The 11681-nt window shown below is 45.2% G+C and overlaps 1 protein-coding gene across 2 annotated transcripts in view; it reads right to left on the bottom strand.

The window, feature by feature from the left end:
- Nucleotides 1-1013: 1013 nt before the first annotated feature.
- The window catches only part of LOC311611241 (NACHT, LRR and PYD domains-containing protein 1a-like), a 53835-nt gene continuing 43167 nt past the window's right edge, over nucleotides 1014-11681 (bottom strand). For both annotated transcript variants that reach the window (XM_084863177.1, XM_084863178.1), the window contains exons 16-18: nucleotides 10921-11062; nucleotides 4821-4850; nucleotides 1014-4434 (exon numbers count right to left, since the gene is read on the bottom strand). In XM_084863177.1, coding sequence (XP_084719303.1) covers nucleotides 4049-4434; nucleotides 4821-4850; nucleotides 10921-11062 — 558 coding nt within the window. In that variant the 3' untranslated portion in view covers nucleotides 1014-4048. The remainder of the gene's footprint in view (nucleotides 4435-4820; nucleotides 4851-10920; nucleotides 11063-11681) is intronic.

Here is an 11681-nt window from a genome sequence, read left to right as displayed (position 1 = left end):
TCTCTCTCATCGATGTTTCCAGCTCTCTATTCCTCTCCCTTCCTCTTTGTAAAAAATCAGTAAAATATATTTTTTTAAAAAACACCACAGCAGTGTATGAGGATTCTAAATTAAAAAAAAAAAAGTTTTTATTTTTTAATTATTTATTTATTTATTTATTTTTTTGAGAGAGGAAGGGAGAGGGATAGAAAGATATAAACATCAATGAGAGACATTAATGGGCTGCCTCCTACATGCCTCCTGGGCATGTGTCCTGACCAGAATTGAACTGGGTACTTATTGGTTCAAGGATCGATGCTCAACCACACCAGCAGGGCAAGGGTTACACATTTTGTACCTCTTAGCCAATTAGAAGCTCGTGTAGCTGGAGTTGCTAAGCTGTGAGAATGTGAGCCTGCTGATACTGCTATCAGAGAATTGCACGGGTGGAATTTCTCCATTGCTAATGGAAGTGGGGTTCTTATGACATCTTGAGAAAAAGAGTTTTCTAAGACTTGCATGAAAGAATGAGTGATTTTTGTTTGTGTATAGGTATATCCCTCCGTTTGCAAAGTCCCATTTCCCCTAAACCAGCACTGGGAAATTGCAGCTGGGGCTTCAGTAGAACTAGAAGCAAAGCTGGTGTCCAAAGTTTTCGTTCCACGGTGGAGTTCGAATCCAGCACAGCATCCAGCTAATTCCAGTCCATCAATCCATTGTGTGGGGGGGTCATCCTGTCTGTGTCCCTCATCCTCCTGCAACAAGAGAGCCCAGCTTCTAAGAGAGCTGAGAGAGAGAAACCTCCTTTGTTCAGGAGTTTATGTATCTGGAATTTCACCCCCTTGCAGTGACCATACCCATTCTGGCCAATGCCTGGTTCCCAGATGCGATTAACTGGTTTCCCACATCACCCCCACCTCACTGGGCATGCGTCTGTTGTGCAGTCCCTTCTCCCATCGACCTGTAGTGAACAGACCCGGAGAATTTTTAAAAAAATATATTTTATTGATTTTTTACAGTGAGGAAGAGAGGGATAGAGAGTTAGAAACATTGATGAGAGAGAATCATCGATCAGCTGCCTCTTGCACACCCCCTACTGGGGATGTGCCAGCAACCAATGTACATGCCCTTGACCGGAATCGAACCTGGGACCTTTCAGTCCGCAGGCCGACGCTCTATCCACTGAGCCAAACCGGTCTCGGCAGACCCGGAGAATGTTAACTGCAGCTTTCTGGCACAAATGGCATGCCTATATTATTTGGCCTTCCCTTTACTACTTTCCTGTTAAAGAATAACCACGTTATTACAATGGTATCAATACCAACAGCCATTCATTCGTCGCATCATTTATTTAATAAACATTACCTGAGCACTCACCATTATGTGACAGGCTCTGGCCTTGCAAGAAGTCCCTGGCAGCTCTGGAAGATGAGAGACAGCACCGGGGGATATTGTTTCAGTACACTCTTCCTGCTTCCCCCTGCGCCTTTCTGTCACAGGAGGTGGGGAGTTCCCTGATGATAGTTGGAGTTGGGTCTGCTGCAACTGGCAGGTTGCCAGCGCACCCCTCCAACCCACTGGGACCCAAATAAGTCCTAGTGCCGTTCTCCCCACATTCCAACCAGCCTTGGAAGCTTGAGTGTAGCAGAGATGCCAGGAGATGGTGGTGCCAGCAGTCTGTGGCAGAACCAATGGAAGCCAGAGAAAGGCCTGGTGGATGCCAAGAGGGTGGGAGGATGGTTCAGGTGAGGAGCACAGGAAGTTCGGGATACACAAAATCAGATGTGGATGTAGGGAGATGGGAACAGGAAGAAGAGAAGAAAAGCAGCAACTCCTAGCCATGTCTCTGGGTCTTGGGATTGTGGAAGCCTTTATTTTGTCACTGGTTTTGCTTACAGTGGCTTCAAACTTCCATTTTCCACATATACTATTTAATATATATTAGTTTTTTTCATGCATTAAGTTAAAAAGAGAGAGAGACCCCCCCCCCCCCCCAATAATTGTTTCTTTTAAAAGGAGAAATAGCCGAAACCGGTTTGGCTCAGATAGAGCATCGGCCTGCGGACTGAAAGGTCCTGGGTTCGATTCCGGTCAAGGGCATGTACCTTGGTTGCGGGCATATCCCCAGTAGGGGGTGTGCAAGAGGCAACTGATCGATGATTCTCTCTCATGAATGTTTCTAACTCTCTATCTCTCTTCCTCTCTGTAAAAAAATCAATAAAATATATTTAAAAAAACAAATAAAAGGAGAAATAAAGTCCCGGGAAGCCCTGCACGCAGCTGGGATCCTGGCTGGCTCTCTACCTTTTTTCTTTTGGGCCAAGCTTTTGCCCCCCTGGCTCCCAGCAAGCACCCGCATTCCCTCCCTCCTGCACGCTGCCTCCGGTTGCCATGAAAATAAACTGGGTTTTCGAGCAGACGCCTAGACGCGGGTTGAACCTGGGGAGAGCCAATTCCTGCCACAAGCTGGAGGCAGAAGGAGGAGGCAGGAGAAGCGGGGCCTGGGTTGAGAGGTCCCCTGTTAGGGGAAGCCAGGGGAGGAGAAGGACTCAGCTCTGCAGAGGGAAGGAAGATTGGTGTGTGTGTGTGTGTGTGTGTGTGTGTGTATGTGTATGCGCGTGCGTGCGGGCACACACCCAATGACTGGGGGTAGGGGACAGTGGAGGTGGGGGACAACCTACACAACTTGTAAAAGAGCACTGTCACTGAGAATTCATTGGTTGCTTATTCAGTAAACACTGGTTCAGTGTCTGTCCTGGGCCTGCTGTTGTAATAGACCCTGAGAGTGCACTGACGCAGGGTGCTATCCGGGGAAGCAGTGGGAAAGTAGTCCCTGGTTTTGACCAAGGGAGTGGATACTAGAGGGTCACTTTATTAACTGTGCTGGTGCAACTGTTAATGGGTGCACGTGATTCTGCCCATTTAGAGGCTAGAGGCTTTGTGAGTGTTGCTAGGTTTGTATCCAAATGACATTGTGTGGTACAAAAATTGTCTTGTGGGAGCTCGAGCAATAAAGCTCTTTTCTCTGTGCATGGACCAGCACTGAACTCTTTTCTGCATGTTCCAGGGCTGAAGCTACCCAGTTAGAGAGGACCGGGCACCTTCCTCCCTTGACCAAAGACAGGGATCCCTGCCTGGGTGGCACCTGCCTTCCCAGGCCTGTTCTGAAGGGGTTGTCATGGGAACAAGGTTACGGGGAAATTCTAGGGGTGCAGAGGGCATGGCTGCTGACCCTCAGCCTCTAATTAATAGGGGCTGGCCATGCAGGACCTAGAGTCCTTCCTCCTGGCTCTTCTCTGCCTTTTATTGACCCATCACTTTCTGGGCTCATCCTTTCCTGCTCCTGCCTCCCTCTTTTCCAATAGCAGGTCTGCCCAGTAGTCTGCCCTTGTTTTCCTAGAGCTTATGGCTTCCTGTGCTGCCCTCTGTATTGTCTCACAAGTCTATACACTGTCTAAAGCTAACGTCTCCCACACACTTTTCAATCTTAGGCCTTCTGTCTACCTAGTATTCTGCTTTACTGCAGTGTAGTAACATGATATACGAATGTAGTATCATGATATAAAAAATGTATCTGATATACAAATATATACTGTTTCTTAATAATAAGAAGGAAGTCTGGGAGCCCATGTGGCATCACTGAGCATGGACATATAAAGCCCAGCAAAGGTACTATCAATGCTCCATAATTTTAGGGCAAGAAGGCAACTCAAATGGCAATATGTTTATTTATCTTCTTACTGAGGACGTGCTTAGAGAAAGAGAGGAGGAGGAAGGACGGGAGGGAGGAAGGGGGAGAGGGAGAGGGAGAGGGAGAGGGAGAGGGAGAGGGAGAGGGAGAGGGAGAGGGAGAGGGAGAGGGAGAGGGAGAGGGAGAGAGAGAGAGAGAGAGAGAGAGAGAGAGAGAGAGAGAGAGAGAGAGAGAGAGAAACATAAGAAACATCAATCAGTTGCCTTCTGAACCCAAAACCCAGGTATGTGCTCTGACCAGAAATTGAACCAACCACCCTTTGGTGCACAGGACAGCACTCAACCAACTGAGCCACTCTTGCTGGGCAACGACAATTGTTTAGACTTGAAGAAACCTAGACCCAAAGCCTGGACAGCCAGCGTCAGGACTCATAAGCAGGTGTTCAGACTTCAGCTGCCCAGCTTGTCGGTAGCCCCGATAGTCTCCTCCACTGTGACACTTCTCCCAGAGTTCCACAATTAGGTGAGGATGGATCTCCTTCAGGGCTCGGTAGAGCTGATCTTTGCAGGCCCAGTCCCAGGACTTGCTGAAGCTGAACAGCATCCTCATCTTGTCCGGATTGATGGGCTCAGCCCGCACCTTCTCATACTGCTCCTCGCTCAGCACCTGTCCATGCAGCTTGTCTAGGACTGCGTCCACCGAAGTCACTCGAGCCACCAGGTCCTCCCGATGATGTTCCACAAAATGCAGCAAAGTAGAGGCATCTGAGGATGAAAGTCAGGCCAGTAATGAATATCCTCTCCCTCTAATTCCCCAGCCTAACTCTTCCCTCCCTTTATCTGCATCCCTGACTCCTCCCTCAGCCCCACATGTTTCATGGTCCTCCCTCAGGCCAACTTCCAGCCTAACATTCTGCTGAGCTAAGGGTGGGGGATCAGATTCATGATGGAGACATTTCAGATTGTCCAGTGGAAGGTCCCAGAGCCATGATGGGCAGGAATAAAAGGGATGGGGGAGAACACACCACTCTCTAAGGACTGAACCCTTTTGAGGTATGAGTCCTCTTATTTCTCTCTTCCCTCCCTCTGGGACCAGGCAGCACACTCCAGAACTGCCATGGCTCTGGTGGTCTCTAACAGCTGTTACTGACCTGTCTGGGTAGCTGCAGGTCTGGGGTCTCCTGGAGGAAAAGAGATATGAATAAGCATCGGTATCAATGATAGTTATGATAAGCCTTGAAGCTCCTACCTACTTTTCTCTTTTGAGGTTTATTCTGAGAACAAGCTACAGACTAATTCTGATAGAATAAAGATTAAGGGTTGCAAGTGCTCTTAGAGACAATGTTGACGAATCATTTCTTCATGCATATTGGGAAGCTGAGGCCCAATTTTCCCCTTTACACCTGGTTTAATTTTGTCTTGGCCTGAATGGAACTCTGGTAGAGAAATAGCTGAGATCTTTGCTAGATATCTTCAACGTGAGATTTCCTTATTCTGAGGGTAAATCTACCTCCTTGACCTTTTTTGCACTTTGATTCCCACACTGTTTGTTCTGGAGATTGATGTCAGAATCAAGAATTAACACCAAGAAAATCTTAGCACCTCAGAGTAATAGGTAAATTTCAATGGAAAGAACAAACAAAAACAACAAAAAAGGGATTAAATAATTACTTGCATATGGAGAGGAAGGGGGAGTTCAGAGCAGTCCCTGTGGACATGGCCAGAAGTTTTGAGCCGACCCAAGTTCAGTGAGACCTGACAGTGTGGGAGGGAAGCCAAACACAGGGGAGCTCTAGTTGTGGTGGTGGGAGCAGCAGATTCACTTGGATGGAGGAAGGAGGGTGTCCCACATCCTCCATGCTGACTGGACAGTCTTACAGTCCATCCTGATTCATCCTCAATGGGTACATCCACTGAGGAAGGTGACTGAAAAGGCACAGATGTTAAAAATCCAAAATGTAAGAGTAATAATGGAAGAAAATAGAGATGTTTATTTATTTTTATTTATTTTTATTTTTATTTTTTAAATATATTTCATTGATTTTGTACAGAGAGGAAGAGAGAGATAGAGAGCCAGAAACATCGATGAGAGAGAGTCATCGATCAGCTGCCTCTTGCACACCCCCCACTGGAGATATGCCCGCAACCAAGGTACATGCCCTTGACCGGAATCGAACCCGGGACCCTTCAGTCCCCAAGCCGATGCTCTATCCATTGAGCCAAACCGGTCCCGGCAGAAGATAGAGATGTTTAACTTGCACAGGAGACTTAAGGGAACCTATGATCCATCTTCAGGTACCTGAACGGCTTTCCCATGGGGGTGGAGATTAATTCTTTTGTCAGCTCCAAAGAGCAGAATTAAGAAGATCATTTAACATAATGATAAGTTATAATACTGCTACTATGTATAACAAGGGTAGGGAACGTCTAGCCAATGGGCTGTATAAAAATCATTTGGTCTGGCCCTGCCAAGGCATTAGGGCTGAGTTAATTAAATGTTTGACAAAAAATAGCAGGCTATTTTGTGTGTGTGTGTGTGTGTGTGTGTGTGTGTGTGTATGTGTGTTAATCTTCACCTGAGGATATTTTTCTATTGATTTTTAGAGAGTGGAAGGGAGAGAGAGAGATAGAGAGAAACATGACCCCGACCATGTCTCAGGGATAGAACCTGCATCTGAGATCCGTATCCTTGACTGGAATCAAATCCAGGACCCTTCAGTCCATGGGCTGATGCTCTATCCACTGAGCCAAACTGGTTAGGAAAGCAGGCTAATTTTTTAGTTGATAATTTTGTATGGGTCACAAATGATGTTATGCATATCCAATTGGCCCTTGCAGAAAAAAGGTTCCCCATCCCTGATTTATAAGGACCACTGCATGAGAAATGCATGTACATCAATGATGTCAAACTCATGGCCCACAGGCCACATGCTGCCCAAAATGAATATTTTTGTGGCCCAGCCAATATAACAGTATGTAAGAAATGTTTTGTGTTTTTTAATTTTAAATAAACCTTGATTGTTCAGATTATTACATGTGTTCCTCCCCCCCCCCCCCCATAGCTCCACTCCACATGATTCCCCACCCCACCTTATGCCCTTACCTCCCCGCCACTGTCTTCATCCACAGGTGTAAGATTTTTGTCCAATTTCTTCCGGAACCTCTCACACCTCCTTCCCCCTGAGAATTGTCAGTCCACTCCTTTTCTTTCTTTCTTTCTTTCTTTCTTTCTTTCTTTCTTTCTTTCTTTCTTTCTATCTTTTATATATATTTTATTAATTTTTTTTTTTCAGAGAGGAAGGTAGTTAGAAATATCGGTGAGAGAGAATCATTGATCAGCTGCCTCTTGCACACCCTCCACCGGAGATGTGCCCACAACCAAGGTATATGCCCCTGACAGGAATCGAACCTGGGACCTTTCAGTCTGCAGGCTGATGCTCCATCCACTGAGCCAAACCAGCTTCGGCCAGTCCACTCCCTTTCTATGCCCCTGATTCTATTATATTCATCAGTCCATTTTGTTCATCAAATTTTTTATTCACTTCATTTTTAGATTCACTTGTTGGTAGGTATGTTTTTGTTGTCATTTTGTTGTTCATAATTTTCATCTTTACCATTTTCTTCTTCCTCTTCTTAAAGAATACCCTTCAGTATTTCAAATAGTCCTGGTTTGGTGGTGATGAACTCCTTTAGCTTTTTCTTGTCTGTGAAGTTCTTTATCTCACCTTCAATTCTGAATGATAGCTTTGCTGGAGAGAGTAATCTTGGTTGTAGGTTCTTGCTGTTCATCACTTTGAATATTTCTTGCCACTCCCTTTTTGCCTCCATGGGTTATGTTGAGAAATCAGCTGACAGTCGTATGGGTACTCCCTTGTAGGTAACTAACTGTTTTTCTCTTGCTGCTTTCAAGATTCTCTGTCTTTTGCCCTTGGCATTTTAATTATGATGTGTCTTGGTGTGGTCCTCTTTGGATTCCTCTTGTTTGGGGTTCTGTGCACTTCCTGAACTGGTAAGTCTATTTCTTTCACCAGGTAGGGAAAGTTTTATTTCATTATTTCTTCTAATAGGTTTTCAATATTTCTCTCTCTCTCTTCTTTTGGCACCCCCCAAATTTGGATGTTGGTACACTTAAAGTTGTCCCAGGGACTCCTTACACTATCTTCTTATTTTTTTTATTCTTTTTTCTTTTTGTTTTTCTGGTTGGTGTTTTTGATTCCTCATATTTCAGATCTTTGGTTAAATTCTTGGGGTCCTTTGATCTACGGTTGAGTTCCTGTATATTCTTTGTTTCAGACAGTGTATGCTTAATTTCTGACTGGTCCTTTTCCTTTTTTTTTTTTTTTTTTTTTTTGTGTGTGTGTGTGTGTGTGTGTGTGTGTGTGTGTGGCATTCTCATTAAGGTCCTTGAAGGTCTCACTAAGCTCCTTGAAGGTCTCGTCATGGTTTTTAGAAGATTCTTTAGTAACCTTATAAATGTGGTTTTGAACTCTATGTCCAGTAGTTTGCTTTCCCCCATTGCTTTCTTTCATGACATGTTTCTATGTTTCTGCATTTTGGCTGCTTCCCTGTGCTGATGGAGTGGCTTTGTACGGTAGGTGACCTAAAGGGGCTAGTGGCTCAGTCTTCCCAATCACCTGAGGTGGACACTCTTGGTACATCCCTTTGTGGGCTGAGTGCAAAGTCTTGGTGTAGTTAAGCCGTGATTGTTGTTGGTACACTGGGAGGAATTGACCTCCAGGCCAATTGGCTGTGAGGACCTGCTGTGTCTATAATGGAAGAACTGCTGTGCTGGAGACACACTTATGGTCCAGTACTTGTTTCAGTGTGGCTTTAGTACTCACTGAGTCTGCCTCTTGAATGTGTCACTTATGGATGTGAGGAGTTGAAATCTGGTGTCATCTCACACTGACCACTAGGCACACTGGCTTCTGGATCTCCAATGGGGTGCAGGGAAGCTACTGTCTGAGGCCACCCACCAGGAGCTATAGTAAGAATTACAGTTTTCTGCTCTTCGCTTGGGGTTTAGAGGTTTTGGAGCTGTCTGACCAGGACAGCAGTTTGTTAGGTTGAGCTGCTATAGGACAAACTCCACAGTCAGACCTCTCTGCATGCATTCATGCATGCACACCTCCACACCCCTGCCCGCTGCTGCTCCTCTGAGTCTCTGAGTCTCTGATTCTCCGTGTACCTTTCTCTATAGTCCAGACTCCACCAGTATGATCATGTGTTCATGGAATTTTGGCTGGAACTGGGGTTCAGTGCAATCAGAACTGGGGTTCTGTGCATTCGGATGCTTCCTTTCCCCTCCTGTCAGCTAGGCTCTTGGCCGCTTCCTCTCTGTGCGCACATCTCCACACCTCAGAGCTTTTTGGCTCCTTTGATCCGTGAGCTTTTCTCTTTCCTTCTAGTTGTAGAATTTCCACTCAGCCAGCTTTCCTGTGGTTTTGGATGATGTCTGTTCTGTCTTTTAGTTGTTGTTTTGAAATTGTTGTGCAAGGCAGCAGTTTAGGTGCTTACCTAGTCTGCCTTCATAGTTTCTATGAGGTTATATTTTTTAATAAAATATATTTTGATTTTTTTACAGAGGAAGGGAGAGTTAGAAACACTAATGAGAGAGAAACATTGATCAGCTGCCTCCTGCACACCCCTTACAGGGGATGTGCCCACAACCAAGGTACATGCCCTGGACTGGAATCAAACCTGGCATCATTCAGTCTGCAGGCCACCACTCTCTCTATCTACTGAGCCAAACTGGTCAGGGCTACCTGAGGATATTTTTTCCAGAGGATATAATATCGAGAGAGAGAGAGAGAGAGAGGAAGGGAGTGAGGAAAGAAAGAGAGAGAGAGAGAGAGAGAGAGAGAGAGAGAGAGAGAGAGAGAGAGAATAAGAGTGAGAGAAAATCATCAATGTGAGAGAAATAGATTGATTGATTGCTTCCCACATGCACCCTGACTGGGGCTGAGGATTGAACCTGCAACCCAGGTATCTACCCTTGACAGGGAATTAAATTTTGACCCTTTGGCCTATGGGGTGACACTCTTACTACTGACCTACAGTGGTGAGGGCCAGATTTATTTATTATGTTTTAACATTGAAGATAATCTGGTTTTTCCTAAAAGGACTTTTATTTTTAAACATGTTTTTATTATTGACTAGAAGCCCAATGCATGAAGATTTCGTGCAAGAATAGGCCTTCCTTCCCCTGGCTGCCAGCACTGCCTTTGCTCCAGCACAGAGGCACCTTTCTGCCTTCCCAAGCTGCCAAGAGGCCCTGAGCTGCTGGGGCAGTGTGGAACTCCTGCATCGTCACCATGGTAATGATGCAAGCATCCTGTGGTGCGCCCTCCCCCCACAACTAGGTGCCTGTGTATGCAAATTAACCCACCGTCTTTGTTGGGTTAACTTGCATACTCACTCAGGATTGGCTTGTGGGCATTGTGAAGATATGGTCAATTTACATCTTTCTCTTTATTAGTGTAGATTGCAGAGACAGTAAGGGTGAGAGAGAGAGTTAGAAACATCAGTGATGAAAGAGAATCATCGATAGGCTGCCTCCTGCATGTCCTCTACTGGGAATCGAGCCCACAACCTGGGCATGTGTCCTTACTGGGAATAAAACCATGACCACCTGATTCACAGATGGACCTTTACCCACTGAGCAACACCAGTGGGCCCTAGAAGGACTTTTGAGGGATTTTACTTCTTGGGTGTGTTGGTGCTGGTTTAAGACACTGTAAAATTACATTCATTCCTGAAAGTTCATTATTTGATTCCATGTTATCTACTTTGAAAATATCTGAATGATCCAGGTTAGTGTATGTGCTATTGCCATAATTAGCTTAATTCATATAACCATATAACTGTCTAGTTCTTATTTTTTCATCTCATATCCAATCAATTGTGAGAAATTTTGCCAAATGCCTTGTGGGAGTCAAAATCTGTAAATTCAACGGCAGTGTAGAGAAACCAAGGTGCACAGGAGAGGGAATGGAGTGTAGAGTTAGACCAACTTTAATTCAAATTCTAGTTACACCAACTGTTATGTAACTAGAAAAAAAATCGCATAACTTCTCTTGGCTATTTCTTCTCATAAGCAAATTTTGATATCACACACACACCCACACCCACACCCACACCCACAACCCCCCCCCCCCCCCCCCCCCACACACACACACACACACACAGATTCTTTTATTGACTTTCTGTTTTCCAACACCACCGAGCTTCCTGGACTTGTCTTGACTTTACCTGATTTCACCACAGCTTCCCATACCACAGTCTCATCTTCTTCGCTTTTAATCTGCAGCCGGATCCCTGACCCCAATTCACCAATGTAGAACTCAGAGAAGAGCTGGGGTTTCCCAGGGCTTCGATAGCAGAGCTCCAGTTCCTGTACAAATAGTGGTGATGTGAGAAGCCATCATTCATCCTGCAAGTGAGATGTCTCCCCACCTAACACCTTCTTGGCCCATGGGGACCCTTGAATGATCTCTACTGAAATTAATGCCATTTCAGAAACTGCTCTCTTCCTCATTTTCCATAGATCCTAACTCAGAAGGAAGAGGACATGGCTGGGTACCCCATGGATGAGTCAGGACTCACCCATTATGCAGTGTTCACATATCCTAAACCAGATCCTTCTCCCTTTATCTTGAACCAGATCCTTCTTCATCCATCTCCCCTGTCTTGAACCTAAATTCTCATTTCTTCAGCCCAAAGCCTGTCTTCTTAATGGATCCTAAGCTTGACATACTTTTTTTTTAAAGCTAGTAGTTTATTATCATTACCAAGTATTATGTATTTTTTAAAAAAGTGTATTTTTATTTATTTCAGAGAGTAAGGGAGAGAAAGAGAGAGATAGAAACATCAATGATGAGAGTGAATCATTGATTGGCTGCCTCCTGTGTGTTGAACTGAGCCCGTAACCCAGGCATGTGCCCTTGACCAGAATCTAACCAACTCTTTGGTCTCAGGCTGACGCTCTATCCACTGAGCCAAATTGGCTAGGG

This window comes from Pipistrellus hanaki (genome assembly GCF_964339955.1).
Source record: "Pipistrellus hanaki genome assembly, chromosome: 16".
NCBI classification, from domain to species: domain Eukaryota; kingdom Metazoa; phylum Chordata; class Mammalia; order Chiroptera; family Vespertilionidae; genus Pipistrellus; species Pipistrellus hanaki.
Note: the sequence above shows the minus strand (reverse complement) of the source record. Positions and strands in the feature narration are given on the sequence as shown.